The sequence below is a fragment of the Myotis yumanensis genome, unplaced genomic scaffold (assembly GCF_028538775.1).
Source record: "Myotis yumanensis isolate MYYU_CA2020_CCGP unplaced genomic scaffold, mMyoYum1.0.hap1 SCAF_9, whole genome shotgun sequence".
Lineage (NCBI taxonomy): Eukaryota > Metazoa > Chordata > Mammalia > Chiroptera > Vespertilionidae > Myotis > Myotis yumanensis.
Genome location: NW_027223760.1, coordinates 34,636,708 through 34,654,302, shown reverse-complemented (window position 1 = coordinate 34,654,302; position 17,595 = coordinate 34,636,708). Strand labels below are relative to the sequence as shown.

At 44.2% G+C, this 17,595-nt stretch overlaps 1 protein-coding gene across 2 annotated transcripts; it reads left to right on the top strand.

The window, feature by feature from the left end:
- Positions 1–1,656: 1,656 nt before the first annotated feature.
- TCAF2 (TRPM8 channel associated factor 2) lies at positions 1,657–17,320 on the top strand. Of its 2 annotated transcripts, none has more exons than XM_070424082.1 (8): positions 1,657–2,067; positions 4,666–5,301; positions 8,022–9,013; positions 9,273–9,370; positions 12,423–12,636; positions 13,015–13,254; positions 14,006–14,343; positions 16,551–17,320. In XM_070424082.1, exons 2-8 carry the CDS (start codon positions 4,679–4,681, stop codon positions 16,803–16,805), a joined length of 2,760 nt encoding a protein of 919 aa, XP_070280183.1. In that variant the 5' UTR covers positions 1,657–2,067; positions 4,666–4,678; the 3' UTR covers positions 16,806–17,320. The 2 variants fall into 2 exon arrangements, with proteins under 2 accessions (XP_070280183.1, XP_070280184.1); XM_070424083.1 differs by having other exon boundaries at positions 14,006–14,089; positions 16,551–16,682.
- The last annotated feature ends 275 nt before the right edge of the window (positions 17,321–17,595 follow it).

Genomic DNA, 17,595 nt, shown 5'->3' with positions numbered 1-17,595 from the left:
TAGGAAAGTCTTTTCTAGGGAAGTGATGACTGAGCTAAGAAAAAAGTCATTTTCTAGGAGAAGGAAATTTCACTTTAGGGACAGGTAGAGTCCTGGGAGAAAAGAGAAACCACAGTGTTAAATCAGGATGAAGAACTGAGCAAAGGTCAATCCATGTGGAGGCCGGATATCTAAGTCAATAGCCCAAGGGGGGAAGCCTGAAGTATGCAGGAACTTTCATAACCAGATTTGAACTTTAGAATGAACACTAACTGCAGTGTTCATCTTACTATTGGGACATCAGCCATATTGGATTAGAGCCACACCTCCTTGGCCTCATTTTAATTTAATCACATCTTTAAAGATCTTCTCTCCAAATACAGTTACATTCCAAGGCCAGGCCGAGGTACTGAGGACTGGGACTTCAAAATATAAATTTGGGGGAAGAGATGAACACAGTTTGGTCCATAACAAGAAGCAGTTCAAGATGTATTAAAATAAGAATCAGCACTTCATTCCTGGTTGCTCCAACTCTCAAAGAAAAAATAACTATTTTAAAATACTGAAAGTATGGTTTGGTACAGTTCCAAAGAGAAGTATAGTAATAATATAGCATTATGTCAATTTAAGAGAAAAGACTGACAATGAATCAGTAACCACTGCAAATGTGCATTGGAGGCAAGCGGTAAGGATGGAGTGTGGAAAGGAATCCCTTGGTGACCTTGGAAGGAATAAAGTGGTAGAAGCAGAGGCTGCATAGCTGAGGTTTGAGCCTTATTCTTGACAAAGGAGTGGGTGAACCATGGGGAAGAAATGGTGTCTTCTGCACAGGGATGCAAGGAAGGGAGTTTAACCAATCTATATTTTAGTCTAGGAAAGAAATCACAAAAATGAAAACACAAAAAGGAGAGGGAACTGGACAGCAATATCCTGGAGGAGGTGCTATCTGTTTTATAAAGAGCATGACCTACAGGTGTGGTGAAGCCCCCAGACAGAAGAGAATATGACTGAAGAGTCCACTACATGTTTGTGGGAGTAACTGCTGCTTTTAAATGATGCTTATGAAGAGACAGTCATAAACCTTTTCTTTAAAAATAGGTACATCTTATCACTTTAAAAACAGAGTGATAATTTACTTGTAAAACCAAAGGTAGCCCCAATGGGAGTTTTAGAAAATAAGGGGTCTAAAATCCCCTTCTCCATAATCATCCTCCAATCATAACACTTACCCTTCCTGTATCCTCTCTCTCCCCCTAAAATCAAAGCAAAATAAAGCTTCACTGAATTAAAAATGGTGTATCTGTTATGCAAAGCTGTGTAAAATCAGATTCGCGCAAATCCCCTAGTACTACTCGCCCACATTGATTTTCACCTTCCCACCCTTTAGGTGAAATACAAGCAGCAGCTACTCGATAGCTTTAGCGGTGATTTCTGCAGCCAAGCAGGGACTTATGTGTGTGGTGATGTAACTGGCACAGTTCCTTCCCAGCAGCAATATCACTAGGCACGATTTCTGTGTATAATTCTCTCTGCTGAATTCCCTGGTTCTCTGCGAATGGCCCCAGCACAGGTTGCATGGCAGGTGCTGACCACCAGGGGGCAGACCCTCAACGCAGGAGCTGCCCAGCAGTGACTTCACGGGTGACACACCCCGGAACCAGAGAGGGCGGACCAGAGAGGACAGAGCCCGATTCCTCAGGGCCACCCGATTCCACCTTCTGCAGTGCGTTAAGTTGTTGCTGGGGCACAGTCGACCCAGAATCTGGTTTATTGCACACTTGCGTTGCAACTTTGCAGAGTGCACTCTCGCACTCCGGGACCACTCAGGGGATGTGGGAGAGCCCGCTTCGGTCGATTCCCGCAGGCCAGGCCGAGGGACCCCATCTTCCGGAGGGACCCCCGCTCACTCTGCAGACGCCCCCCTGCCGCTGGGTCGCCCCACGTGCAGCGGCCGGGGAGTGACAGAGGGAGGTTGGCTCCAGGGCGTGTCCGCCAGTCTCACCTAGTCCCGCCCCACCGGCCACCAGCCAAGACCGCCTGCATTAGTCCCTGCACCGGAGCCAGCGCCCCGACCCGGAAGACTTAAGCGTGAGTTTTCTTCCTTTTTCTTTTTTAAAATATATTTTTTATTGTTGATAGTACTACAGATATCTCCCATTTCCCTCCCTTTTCCCCTTCTCCTCTCTGCCCCTACCCACCCACTCCAGGTTTTCACTACCCTACTGCCTGTGTCCGTGGGCTGCGCATATAAGTACATAAGTTCTTTGGTTTATCTCTCCTCCTTCGCGCCTGAGTTTTCAATCCGAGCTCCGATTGAAATGTGGGAGAGTGTGTGGGCACCCTACACACTGCGACCCCCGGGTGGCAGGCGCATGCGCGGAACTTTCCTTCTATCAGGGTGTCTGTCTCTTCTTCCCGCCAGGTTTTTATTTCGTTTTGTTTCGCCGGTCGGATGGTATTCACTATTTGTCTCAAAACACTTTTCTCTCGCCCCTTTGAACTTGTGAGTCAAGAATCTGACAAAGATAGGTGTATGTGCGTGCGCACTTCGGTCTATAGAGTTGGGGGTCAGCGTCCCAAGTGTATATTACTCATCTCCTGTGTTTTGTGTGTTTTTCCTGTAAAACAAGGGCTGTCCAGATTAATGAAAGACTTCCCTTGTCATCTCAGAGGTAATGAACAGGATATTGACCTCAGGTACCAGAACTCTTTCCTGCCTTCCCCACTCCTGAACCCAAAAGCTGGGATCACGCACCCACACACTCCAGGCAGGAGATGTCTGTCTTTGTGAATTTATTGTCCTAAGAGCAATACTGAGAAAGAGATGGTAGATTAAAAAAAAAAAAAAAAAAAAAGCCCTGGCCTGTGGTTCAATGGTTAGAGCCTCCGCCCACACACAGAAGGGTTGGATTCCCAGTCAAGGGCACATAACTCGGTTGCAGGGACATGTGCAAGAGGTACCCAGTCAATGTGTCTAACATTGATGTTTCTCTCTCTCTCTCTCTCTCTCTCTCTCTCTCTCTCTCTCCTTCTCCCTCTCTCCCTCCCTCCCTCCCTACCCCCCTCTCTCCAAATCAATGGAAAAAATATCCTTAGGTGAGAACTAACAGCAACAACAAAAAAAAACCACCCTGGAATTTTACAGGAAGTACAAGTCAAGCCAACTAGAGATCTCGTGGAGAACCAACATAGCAGGAAAGGGAAGTGCAGGAAAAAATGGAAAGTTCAGGCCCTGGAGACCTGAAAACCCAGAGTGAGGCACTCAACTTTTGCCATATGGACAGTGGATGAAAGTGGAGGGCTCTTATTAGGGAGAGATGTCTGTAGGATGGCTTGAGAAAGATTTAGATGAGAATACATCCTGGGAAGAAACTAACTTGGTCCCATCTAGATATATATGAATGTAAACTAAAGGGAATGACATGAAGGAATGAGGTAGAAACAGAAGGGAGGAAGGCGGCAAATGCAGCAGAGAACTTTGGTATCTGTCTTAGTTTAGATGCTTCCCCAGAGCAAGAACTGGTATACAGGTAGTTTATTTGGGAAGTGAGCTCAGAGCCCAGAAGGAGTACATGGGGAGGAAGAGACAAGGAAGGTGGGAAAGGCAGTGAAGGATGAGGCATGTCACTGAGCTGTTTTCCACTGTGGGCAGCCAGAACTCAGTTCCTCCGAGGACCCTTTGAGGACTCTAGGATGCATCTCAAGCAGCCACTGAAATTAGAAGTGGGCGGAGGGGACATGGCACCAGCACCTAAGCATCTACTACAGGATCCTTGTCACTTGGGGAAGATCCAAAGGGAAGCAAAGGGACAGAAACATTTTCTCAGTGCCCACTGTGGACCCAGCCCAGGAAAAGGCGTTTTTACATGCATTCTCTTAATTTTCAAAAACAATCCTCTAAGAGATGTATGATTTTTTTCTACAAATGGGGAAACTGAGACAATTAATTTATTCAAGAGGACCTGCTCTGAGGGGGCTAATGAGCTTACTTTTAGGAGCAGCGAATTTTAAAAGAGCTCCAGAAATTACAGAATGCTACCCAAATGGAGGTGGTGAACTCCCTAGTTAGAAAGGATGAATTGGGAGGCATTTCTAACTCGTTTAATCAAAGAAGCTATCAGAACAAATGCAGTTTCTGAAAGGTCACCAAACCTTTTTGTCCAGGGAAATGAAATACTAAGTCACCAGTTGCATTGATCTACCAGGCCCCACAGGATCAGCCCCTCCCCACTCCACTCAGGTCCTGCTCCTCCCTGCCCGTTTCTCTGCGGCCTCCCTGTCACTTCTCTTTGTGGGACTGCTCTTCTCCGGCAGCACCCTGTCAGGTCTCAACTAACATGTCGGGTTTCAACTTCAATGTCACTTTCTCATAAATGCCTTCCTGTCACCGAGTCTAAAGCCCTTTTCCAGTCATTCGACACATCACTATGTTTTATTTTCATCATAACACTTATTAATTGCTGCATTTTATTGATCTGTTGGTCGACCTATTTATGGTCCTTCGCCTTATGAAATACTAGGTTCAGAAAAGTGGGGACCTTGTCTGATTTGTTCCTTGCTGCACCACCAGTGCTGGCACATAGTGGGGACCCAAGAAATGGTTCTCGTCCGAATGTATTCATTCCTTCTTGTGTTCACCCACTGCTTCACTTGTTCTGTTCACACTGTCTTTGCTTTTCTCTGCAGCAGCTGAGTGATCATGGCAACAACTCCCATGGTGGCTTTCGAGGCCCTTCTAAATGGAGTGACGAGCTGGGATGTCCCTGAAGGTCCCATCCCGTGTGAACTGCTTCTCATTGGAGAGGCTGCCTTCCCAGTGTTGGTGAATAAGAAGGGCCAGGTCCTCATTGCTGCGTCCTCCTATGGCCGAGGCCGCCTGGTGGTGGTGTCCCATGAGGGCTACCTGCTGGATGCTGGCTTAGCTCCTTTTCTTCTCAATGCAGTGAACTGGCTCCGTCCCTCTCCTGGGGCTCCCGTGGGAGTGCACACCTCCCTGAAACCACTAGTTACCATCCTGCGGGGTTCTGGGATTGAGGCACAGGTTCAGCCAGAACTGGGAGACCTCTCAGGGGTTTACTGCATCAATGCCTACAATGAAACCCTGACTACAGAGCTGGTCCAGTTTGTGAAACGTGGTGGGGGCTTGCTCATTGGGGGCCAGGCCTGGTACTGGGCCAGTCAGCACGGTTGTGACAAGGTGCTATCCAGGTTCCCTGGGAACCTGGTGACCAGTGTGGCTGGAGTGTACTTCACCGACACCTATGGGGAGAGAGGCCCATTCAAAGTCTCTAAGAAGGTGCCCAAGATCCCACTCCAGGTCAGGTGAGTAATATGTCCCTTCAGGGAGTCTTTCCCAATGACCCTATTGAAATGAGGATTAACTTTCCATTCCCTTTGCCACAGTGTCTCCATTATTCCCTAAAGATCATGATCACTATTTAATAAGCCCAGAAACCAATGAGCAAATGGCAACTTTGAGAGGGGAAGTAATTTTCACAGGGCCATCAAGCTGTTGGGTCAAGGAAGGAAGCAGGATCCTACCCTGCCCACCAGAACCAGGGCCCATCAGTCACCCACTCAGCTGGATGGTAGCAGTTAGACATTTTTATAAACACATGAGTATGAACCCTCAGGTTAGCAATTTCATTAATGATGGCTCTCCATATTGAAGGTTTTCTATCATTAGGTGAAATATTAGGAGGTGCTTTTCAGAAGATTCTGGGATAACAGTTAAGAATGGAAGCCAAGTCTACAAGCTAAGTCTTTTAAAAACAAATACTAAAATTTTCTTGGCAATACATTTCTTAATAAGATATAATAGGAGAAGATAGTGTCTTTTTTAAATTCTTTATTGTTTAAAGTATTACATATGAATTCTTTTTCCCCCATTGACCTCTTCCCACTTGACCCCATTGCCCCCTCCCCCCCACACACACACCCCACACCCCGGCACATGCCCTCACCCTCTCCCCCCACTGACTGTGTCCATGGGTTATGCTTATATGCATACATACAAGTCCTTTGGTTGATCTCTTCTCCCCAACTCCCCCCACTCCTTCCCCCTGAGGTTGGAAATATCACATGATCTCACTCATATCTATATCTAAATATCTATATATCTGTATATATCTATATCTATATCTATATCTATATCTATAACCCTAAGCGACCAAATGACCCGTCGTTATGACATGCACTGCGGGGATGGGGGTGGGGGGCAGCTGGCCCCGGCCTTGATCACCCCCCCAACCCCAATGGGGGTGGCTGGCTGGCCAACCTCCCACTGTCCCCTTCTCCTGGCTGGCCTGGCCCTGATGGGTCCCCATTGGGGCAGGGCTGGCCGGACCCCACCCATGCACAAATTCATGCACCAGGCCTCTAGTGTGGAATATGATGAACAACATAAACTGATGAATTAAAATAGATCCAGAGACATAGAAGCATCATACAAGCTAAGTCTTATAGCTCAATGGCATTACTTTCCAAAATAAGTCTAGAATCTGTATAAGAAGAGAAAGCTACAGGTAAAACTATAGCTCTTGGTTGAGCATTGTCCTATGCACAGAAAGGTCACTGTTTGATTCCCAGTTAGGGAACTTGTCCAGGTTGCAGGTTTGGTCCCAGTCGGGGTGTGTACAGGAGGAAGCCAATCAATGTCTCTCTCACATCAGTGTTTCTCTCTCCCTCTCCCTGCCTCTCTCTCTCAAATCAATAAAAACATATTTTTATAAAAAAAAAACAAAAAACTGATGCCTGAACCTGTATGACATTTGCCATGTTAGTTTGAAAGTCAGATGCCAAAACTAAGATACAGTCCTCATTTTCATGCTGAGAAGAAATTAAGGAGAAACTGTACAAGAGCTACTTTTTTCAATAATGTTGTGCTACTCAAATGAATAAACTATTTTTTAAACATTTGATTTAAATTTTTTTATTATGAGACAAAATTTTATAAAGATAGTTCAAATCACCTATAATCCCAATAGTCAAGATGATTACTGAAGACGTGTTGATAAATGTGCTTTAAATCTTGTTTCTGTATCTGGTTTTGTTTTTTGTTTTTGCTTTGTTTTGTGTTCGGTGTTTTGTTTGTTTGTTTTGCAAATCTGGCTTATTTAGTACACAGTATCTTTTAATCTGATTAAAAAATTTTCTCCCTAAGCATTTTCCACTATCTAATTATTATCTTAATTACTACATGGTATGCTGTCTAGGGTTAACCATAACTTATTTAATCAGTTTCCTATTGTTTGGCATTTAGAGTATCTACAAATTGGGTGTGTGTTTTTTTAAAAAAGAAAAATCCAGGAATATAAAACCTCTCCTGAATTCATTACATTTTAAATATTTCTCAATAAAAAGTAGTAAGTACATCATCACATTTAAGTGAGAATTTAAAAAAAAAAAAAAGACTGTGCATTTATATAAGTCTTCAAGTATAATGTTAAACAATATACTTGTAATGTGTTCCTAGATCAGAACTAGCACAGGGTGAGGGTAATTTTATGTTTTTTACAGCCCGCCTTTGCAGAAAATTAGCTCTGAGATATGTGTAAGTAGGACTACTTTCTCAGGAGTAACAGAACATCTCTTTTAATTTAATTCATTCATATTTTCAAATTTGAAAATATAGAAATTCAAGCCAGACTAGTCCACATTCAGTTGACTGACATGGGAAGAGTTCATTTGGAGAATATAGATTTTAAGATGTGCAAATAAGGTCACTACCTTACTCTTCAGTATTTCATCAAATCTAGGACAACATGGATTATAAGAGGCACCATTATTTTATGAGTCACTGAGATAGAACAAAATATGCCAATTAAATAATGATATGCCATCGATTGTTAAGAGGTGAAAAAATATGCCTTAGATGTGAAAAAAAAATAAGTGGTTACATACTAAAATCCTAAATGTTATCAGTAAGAATAAGGAGCTTGGCATGAACTTTGTAAACTTTGTACCCACACATTGATTTCTCTATGTAGTGAACTCATTTCAATGGTTCATTGACTGACTGTGACCCCTTTGTCACTTTCCAGGTGTGGGGAGGACCTCAGGCAGGACCAGGACCAGCTCCTGGAAGGGATCTCAGAGCTGGACATCAAGACAGGAGGACTCCCCTCACAGCTGCTGGTGCACGGGGCCCTGGCCTTCCCTCTGGGGTTAGATGCCTCACTCGGCTGCTTCCTGGCTGCTGCCCGCTATGGCCAGGGCCGGGTGGTCCTGGCTGCCCATGAGGGCATGCTCTGTGCTCCCAAGATGAGGCCCTTTTTGCTCAATGCTGTACGCTGGCTGTCCAGAGGCCAGACAGGCAAAGTTGGGGTGAACACAAGTCTAGAAAACCTGTGTGCCCTACTGTTGGAGCATGGCCTGGAATGCAGTCTGGAGCCCCATCTGACAAGTGGCTTGGCTGTCTACTGCTGTAAGGCTTACAGTGACAGTCAGGCTAAGCAGCTACAGGAGTTTGTGGCTGAGGGAGGGGGTTTGCTGATCGGGGGCCAGGCCTGGTGGTGGGCCTCCCAGAACCCGGGCCACTCCACGTTGGCTGGTTTCCCTGGTAACGTCATCCTCAACTGCTTTGGCCTTAGCATCCTACCTCAGTCTCTCAACCCAGGGTGTTTCCCCGTCCCCAACCCCCAGATGCGGAGCTACCACTTCCGCAAGGCCCTATCGGAATTCCAGGCTGTCCTGAACCAGGGGAATAGGAACTTGGAAAAGAGCTGGCTGGCAAAACTGCGAGGTGATGGGGCCGCCTTCCTGCAGATCCCTGCTGAGGGGGTCCCTGCATACATGTCCATGCACCGACTTATACGGAAGATGCTGCAGCTGTCCGGCCTCCCAGCTGTGAGCCGGAAAAACCCAGTGGCCAGTGATTCCCTTGAGGCTACAGTGCTCTGCCTAGCCACTGAGCTGGTACATTCTGGGACTGACTGTTCCAAACTGATGCAGGGTTGGGGAACCAGGACCTGCCACTGCAGCCTGGACCCCTCAGAACACTCCATTGCTGTGGACATCGACGGAAACAACCCAGGTATGGAGCTAGAGGAGAGTGCTGGGAGCTTTGCAGGACCCGGGGAAGGTTGGGTTAGCAGGTGCTGAAGCCCAGGCAGGCAGCTCTATTCTCTACCAACTATTTTCAGGAAGAGGGGTTGGGGTCTTAGAGTTTAGAAGGGATGAGAGCAAGAAGCATGGACGAGTTAAGTGAGGTATGCAGGAAAGGGCCTGCACCTGTGGAAGGGGCTGTGATGCTCTAGTGGGGAGAACTCAGCCTTTCCTATGGCTTTTCTCAGGCAACGGTGAGTGCTGGGTGAGTACTGGACTCTACGTCCTAAATGGACAAAATGCAGAAGTCTCACTGTCTGAAGCTGTGGCCGATACCGGCCTGAAGGTAAGGCCAGAACATCCACTGCCCACATCCCCAAACCTCAGGGCTGCTTCATTCTCATCCAGCTCATGGCAATGCTACCAGGAACACAGGTAGCTCATTTTACAGGTTTCCCAGGGGATGCAGCTAAATTTCAGGGTGCCTAAGGCAGTGAGTGATGATGCCAGAGTGCTAACATCAGATCCAGCACTCAGATCTAAGCCACAATTTCCACACATGGTGATGTTTGCCTCCCAACAGGAATGTGGAGAGCACACTGCCTTTCTGGGTTTTACCTCTTTACCTTGACACCTAAAGGGTATATTTAATCTGGTCACTCACTACACTCAGAATTTAAATTCCTCCTGCCTCAATTCTGAAAGTCACTTCCTTCCACAGCTAGGGTCTCTTTTGTATCAGGCTCCTTTCTGGAACTCACATTAAACCTAAGAAAAGCAAGTCCAGGACTCCTAACAGAGAAGTACTCAGTCCTTCAGACCTGGAGGGGAGGGGAGAGCGGGGAGGGGGAGAGAGGCAAGCCTGACAAAGGAGAGAGACTCAGGTCTCCCCCTCAGGCCAGATCCTGCTGCCTGTGGTCACACCTCCTGTCTGTATACAGGACCCCACAGGCTCATCCTCAGCATCAAACTCAACACACTGGTTTAGGATCCAGTAGAAGAGGTTCTTCCTGATGCGAAGGCATGTGGGACCTAGTCATAATCAGCCTCAGGAGCTGTTCTAATCCCTAGAAAAGTGACTCTTCGTGCTTCAGTCCATGTTACTTTTGAAGTGCTAAAATATCATAGGTTTCCATGCGTAGCTCAGAGAAAAGGGAAGGTGGAGTTTGTCTAATTTTTTTTCTATTATGATTTACAATACAATATTATTTTATATTAGTTTCATGTGTGTAGCATAGTAGTTAGACAATTATATACTTTATACATAGTATTCCCCTCAATAATTCAAATACCCACCTGGCACCATACATAGTTGTTACAATATTATTGACTATATTCCTTATGTTGTACTTGACATCCCCATGACTACTTTATAACTACCGATCTGTACTTCTCAATCCCTTCAGCTATTTCATCCAGTCCCCCAAACCCTATCCCCTCTGGCAACCATCAATCTTTTCTCTGTATCTATGAGTCTGTTTCAATTTTGTTTGTTCATTATTTTGTTCTTTAGATTCCACACATAAGTGAAATCAAATGGTATTTGTCTTACTCTGGCTAACTCATTTCACTTAGCATAATATCTTTTAGGTCCATCCATGCTATCACAAATGGTAAGATTTTTTTTTTATGGCTGAGTAATGTTCCACTGTATATTTGTACCACAGCTTTTTTATCCACTCTTCTATTGATGGGCATTTGGGTTGCTTTCATATCTCAGCAACTGTAAATAATGCTGCAATGAACATAAGGATCATAATTTTTTCGATTTAGTGCTTTGAGTTTATATATATATATAGATATAGATATAGATATAGATAGATATAGATATATACATACACACACACACATACACATATATATGTATATATATGTGTATGTGTGTGTGTGTATGTATATATCTATATCTATCTATATCTATATCTATATCTATATCTATATATATATTTAGTGAAATCACTGGGTCATAAGGCACTTCCATGTTTAATTTTTTAAGGAAACTCCATACTGTTTTCCACAATGGCTGCACCAGTCTGAACTCCCACCAACAGTCCACATCCTCACCAACACCTGTTGTTTCTTGATATATTGATGATAGCCATTCTGACAGATGTGAGTTGATATCTCACTGTGGTTTTAATTTGCATTTCTTTGATAATTAGTGACATTAAGCATCTCTTCATATCTTTTGGTCATCTGTATGTCCTCTTTGGATAAGTGTCTATTCAGGTCCTTTGCCCATTTTTTAATTGGATTATTTGTTTTTGCTGTTGAGTTGTATGAGTTCTTTATAACTTTTTTATATTAAGCCCTTATCAGATATATCATTGGCCAATATCTTCTCCCATTCAGTAGGTTGTCTTTTTGTTTTGTTGATGGTTTCCTTTGTTGTGCAAAAGCTTTTTCATTTGATGTAGTCCCATTTGTTTATTTTTTCTTTTGTTTCCCTTGCCTGAGGAGATATAGCAGAAGAAATATTGCTACGAGAAATATCTGATACTTCAGTATGTTTTTTCCTAAGGTTTTTATGGTTTTGAGTCTCATATTTAAGCTTTAATCTATTTTTAGTTTATTTTTATATATGGTGTTAGGAGGTAGTCTGGTTTCATATTTTTGCATGTACCTGTCCAATTTTCCCAACACCATTTATTAAATCAACTGGCTTTACCCCATTGTATGTTCTTGCCTCTTTTGTTGTGCATGGCATGGGTTTATTTCTGAGCTTTCTAATCTGTCCCATTGATCTATGTGCATGTTTTATGCCAGTACCATACTATGATTACTATGGCCTATAATATAGTTTGATCTTTTGCTGCATGAAACAACTCTCAATCAAGTGAGCCACACAGGCCAGGGCTAGTTCCTTGCTTTTCATCACTGAATATTTCATGCCAATCCCTCTGGCTGGAAATGTTTCTGTTGAGAAATAACTGACAGCTTATGGGAGCTCTCTTGTAGGTAACTATCTTTCTCTCACTGCTTTTAAAATTCTCTGTTTTTAAACTCTGATTTTTACAGTCAGCTGTTAGGTGGGCTCCTCTTCCCAGCACTGGTACTCTGGGCTTGGGAGCTCAGAGTTGAGTTGATACCCTCGTTCTTCAGGGGGTACCTTTGCAGCTGAGATATCCTTTGGTATTCTCAACTGCTGCACATGGCTGCAAGACCAGCCCTTTCACCTCTCTGCCCTTCCTACCAGTCTCCATGTGGATTCCGCAAATCCTTATTTATAAGACTTCTGTTCAGGTAGTCTTTAGTTCATCATTCAGGTTGATTGTTCTGTATTTAGTTGTAATTTTGATTTGGTCTTGGGAGGAGGTGAGTGTAACTTCCACCTACTCTGCCACCATATTGGAGCTCTTGGAGTTTTTCTAATATCCTTCATGTACACAACACCGCAGGTACAGATTGGATGCCACACCGATGACTTGAACAATGCCAGCAAGTTGTCTCGAGCCCCTATGGTGTCTCACCGATGGTGTATGAACAAGACCAAACAGTCAGTCTCTTGCCTCTGGGGTGGCCTTTTCTATGTCATTGTGCCCAAAGGCAGTAAACTGGGACCCATGTCCATCACTATTAAGAGTGCTGTGCCTGCCCCATATTACAAGCTGGGTAAGTGAACTGAACATTGAGGGAAGAGGGAGCACTAAGGATGCTGTAGTAGTTTAGGGGCTGGTTGCTAAGGAGGAGAGGGAGAGGGATGGGTGGACAGAAGGAGGAAGAACTGTTCAAGGTTGAAGTGGAAGCAGGAGAAATTGAACACCCTGTACCTATGGAGACTTCAGGATAGAACCAAAGGAAGGAGCTGGAGGCCTGTCCTTACCTTCATAGAACTAAAGGAAGGATATGGAGGCCTATCCTTCCCTTCATAGGAGACCCACATGATAATAATTCATTATTTCAGTGTCCTCTTCCTAGAGTTCAAGTTATGTTTTTCAGCTCAAGGGAAGTTGGGGAAGTGGTTGAGAGATCCATGATATTTATTCGTAGGTAAGACATCCCAGGAGGAGTGGAAGAGCTGTATTCAGGAGAGCCTGGCTCCCTGGGGAGAGCTGGCAACAGACAACATCATCTTGACGGTGCCAACTGAAAACCTCCGGACCCTGGAGGACCCTGAGCCTGTGCTCCGCCTCTGGGATGAGATGATGCAGGCTATAGCCAGATTGGCAGCTCAGCCTTTCCCGTTCCACCGTCCGGAGAGGATTGTTGCTGATGTACAAATCTCAGCTGGTGGGTGTTCCAGGGAAGGACTCCTAGTCAGTGGACACCATTTATCATTTTGCCTTTTTAAATGTCCAATATGGGAAAGGCATAATTTTACCAATAAAAGTAAAAAGCCATAAAAGACGTGGACCTTGATGGGATGCAAAAATGTTTACATGTGAGAAGGTAAATCATTTACATCTACAAGGTGAGATTTCACAGGATGGGTAGAACAATCTCAGGAAAAATGGTTCTAGGAGTTCACAGATGACACTGAGGGTTGTTTCAAGGAGAGGCTAAAATAGAAACATTTCCTTCCAGCATAAGTCAGAGTGGCAATGAAAATAGGGAGAAAAGAGGTTTATATTAAGTATTGAGTGGTTTAGAGGAAAGAGGGAATCTAAAGAAAAAATAAGGAAGTCTGGTTCCAAGTGGAAAAAAATTCCTCTGGAATTTCAGTGTGATCTTTTAAAAAGGACAAGATTCTGTCTGTTAAAGAGTATGCACCTAGACAGCAGTGGTTTGCATAGGTGAAGAGATGATGCTGCTCTAGCCTTGAGGATCTCAAATTCAGACACAGGACATAATGTCACAGCCTTGCACCCAGAGGAAACATACAAAAATGAAGAAATGAATTATACCAAGAATGTCTGTGTGAAGTATATAGGAAAGCCATTTACTTTCCAATGAGCACAGGGATTCTGGAATAGAGAGGAAAGAAGGGAGATGGGTTTAGGTACCCCACCTCATGCCTCCTCTCTTTCTTTTTGGTTCCCAGGCTGGATGCATTCAGGGTACCCCATCATGTGCCACCTGGAATCGGTGCAGGAGCTCATCAATGAGACCAACATGAGAAGCAGAGGTCTGTGGGGAGCCATCCATGAGCTGGGCCACAACCAGCAGCGGCATGGGTGGGAGTTCCCCCCGCACACCACTGAGGCCACTTGCAACCTCTGGTCAGTCTATGTGCATGAGACAGTCTTGGGCATCCCCAGGGCTCAGGCCCACCCTGCTCTGAGCCCTCCAGAACGAGAGAAGAGGATCAAAGAGCACCTGGGCAAGGGAGCCCCCCTGTGTAACTGGAATGTGTGGACAGCTCTGGAAACATATCTACAGGTACTCAGCCAAGATTCAGTGAGGTGGGGGCCATAAGACCCCTCTGTCATGTAACATTCTTCACCAGCCCAGGCCCACCACCTCCCCCTGGACATGAGAGACTGGGCCATATGGTGATGCTTCTCAGCTTATACATTTCTACATGGAGATAGTTATACCTGTCCCATTCGCCTCCTATAATTTTGCAATCATAAGTAAGAGGAAATGAAAAGTGTTATGAAAAAGTAAGTAGAGAAAAATGCAGCCTATTGGTATTTTGACCAAGGGCAGAAGTTGAGTTAGGCTTTCTTGAGATTGAATCATACCTCTTCCACTCACTGGTTTTGACCTTGGTCACCTAATAAGTACTCCAGAAATGTTCATTGTTTGCTTTGCTTTGTTTTACCTCACCTTAGTTTTATGGGTCAAGTGTTATATCCCTTCATAGTAACAGTGACATGTCTGTCTATGGGACAATTGCAGGAAGGCATGATAGGAGATCAGGCTGTTAAGGAGATTCTCAGACTTACATCATCCCACTTGAACCCAAAATGCTTTAAGAATGAATAAATAAACAAACCAACCAACCAAGTGGAAGGAAGCCCTGAACCAGGTCTGCTTTATAGGAAATTAACATAAGTCCCTGTCTCCTTCCCCAGTCCTGCTTGGGATTTTAATAGTTTGGAGTTGTCAAAGCTGTTCTTCATATCAGATCTCCTATGCTGTCCACCTGAACCCTATAGATAGGGACACTTTTCACATAGGCACATGCTAAGTTGAGGAGTTTAAACTGCCAATCCAGTATCATACATTTAAAGGATGGACCCAGAACTTAAAATCAGAAGTTAATGATGAGTTGCTCTTTTTTGTTTCTTCTTTCACTCTAAAGAGTGGATGTCAATGAAATAACTTTGCATTGCATCCATTCTGTATTCTTATATAGCCAGTCCAAGGGTCTATAAGGTAACAGGCCTTAAATGGTAGGAGGTTGCCATTGAAGTTGGAAGTTAAAAACCTAATTCTGCCCTCCCCGCATACCCACTCAACGTGGAGCCCTGAATATCATTTTGCAAAAGCTATGGGCACACTTATCATCTCGGAGGCTGAGCCTCTGCCTCAAGACAAGCAGACACCTGCTTTCTGTACCTGAGAGATTTCTGCTCACCATCACTCCTCCCACTCAGGCCTTAACTCAGGTCCTCATTATTCTTCCTTGTCTATTCCAGAAGCCTCCTAAATTGTTCCAGCATCTTGCTTTTACCTCTACCACCCACCTTCCAAAACAATCTTAATATTCCACATTTAACACTTTCCAAATGTTCTGCTTTCCATACAGGATGAAGTGGAGAAGACCCTTTATCAGCACCTCCAGCTCCAGCTCCATTTCCTCACCTCCATAATTACCCTCTAGTATACCAGGCTGCTTTCCGCTATAAGCATATCTCGCTGTTCCAGGCTTCTGTGCCTCCCCATGTTTCCTTCCTGCAGCCTCAACTTGCTTGAACATCTTGTCTATTACCTGTCAGATCACCTGTCAAAATTCAGCTCTATTAACCTCTTCTCCCTATATCATCCCAAATATGTACAAAATGAAGGTTTCTCATCTCACTAGGGCTCAAACCTGTCTGATGCCAAGGAAAACAGTTAGGATCTGGGGATCTAATTTTTAAATTAAAGACAATAATAATAATAACAACAACTGTCATTTATTGAGTATATACCCCTTGTCAGATATTAGGTTCTCATGATGTCCCCTACTGGATTCAGGGAGTATAGGTTTGTGGCCAGATTCTGGAATTACTGGATAATAGGAGGTTGGAATGAGCCAATGGGATTGTACTTATGTGCAGAGGTCAGGTGGAGAGACAGGGACAGATAATAGGAGTGAAGCTTATAAATTATTAAGAGGAAATAATCACCATAAATGACATATCCTTTTTTTAAAATATATTTTTATTGATTTCAGAGAGGAAGGGAGAGGGAGAGAGAGATAGAATCATGATGAGAATCATTGATTGGCTGCTTCCTGCACGCCTCCTGATGGAGATGAAGCCCACAACCCGGGCATTTGGCCTGACTAGGAATCGACTGTGATCTGGTTCATAAGTCGACGTTGAACCACTGAGCCACACCAGTAGGGCCATAAAGGACATATTCTTATGAACAAGCATGTTGCCGTTACTTTTGGAAACTTGATGTCTCATCCTGCCCCTTCTTTCTCTTCTCAGCTCCAGGAGGTCTTTGGATGGGAGCCATTCACCCAACTTTTTGCTGAGTACCAGACCCTACCCAGCATCCCCAAAGACAACACTGGCAAAATGAATCTGTGGGTGAGGAAGTTCTCTGAAAAAGTGCAGAAGAATCTGGCTCCATTCTTTAAGGCCTGGGGCTGGCCCATCCAGAAGGAAGTGGCTGAGAGCCTGGCTTGTCTGCCTTGGTGGGAAGAAAACCCCCTGCGGGTTCACATCCATGCTGAGGAGTAAAATGTACAGAGTCACTTGGGGACAGGAATGGTCACTGGCCAGCTCCACCACCCATGTACCTTGAGCCTGAATCCTACTTCCTTCCCTGTCTTCAGAAAGGCAGTGAAGGTCCAAAGACAAAATGAAGACAACTTTCTCAGGAAAATACTTTGGTACTTCTCTGTATTGTCTCTCTGCTTATACTGTCACTCTTCCCAGGAGTTGTGCTTCACCATTCTAGTCCTCCAGTGGAAGAATTTTCGTCTTGGCATCTTAAGGTCCTGCAGGCTCTTTGTTTCTATTTTTGACCAATATTTTTAAAGACCATGGATTACCATAATAATCTGATATCACTCCCTCACTACTGACTGAACAAGGATCTTAATTTCTTGTGCTTTGAGAACTTTTCTAATAGCAGGAGAGACAGGGTGGTATAGTGGAGAGAGCTTTTGGCTCTATGGAAAACCATTTAACCTCTCTGTGCTTCTGTATTCTTTTTTTTTCTTGTTTCAAAATAAAAGTAGTGATTTCATAAATGTTTACCTTTCAATGTTTGACCCCAGAGCATATTCAATATACATCTAAACTTAAAGCCCTCCTAATGACTCAGGTACCCATGACATGGGGATAAAAATGTTTTACTTGATAATGGTGAATGTGTTTGCACCATAACATGTACCCATGTGTAAGGGTATCCTTAAGCTTTCTCCAGGTCCCAGTTTTGTGTGGACAACCTGAAAACTGAATCTCACTTCTGAGTTGACCACCCTGAGGTTGGCATTCAGTCCTCGTGTAAGAGACTGTAATGAAT

Bases quoted from the DNA above. Each gene is read 5' to 3' on its own strand.
- TCAF2 (XM_070424082.1), top strand. From the start codon at position 4,679: ATGGCAACAACTCCCATGGTGGCTTTCGAGGCCCTTCTAAATGGAGTG. The intron at 9,014-9,272 runs GTATGGAGCTAG...GGCTTTTCTCAG, and splicing joins CATCGACGGAAACAACCCAG to GCAACGGTGAGTGCTGGGTG. The intron at 9,371-12,422 runs GTAAGGCCAGAA...ACAACACCGCAG, and splicing joins TGGCCGATACCGGCCTGAAG to GTACAGATTGGATGCCACAC.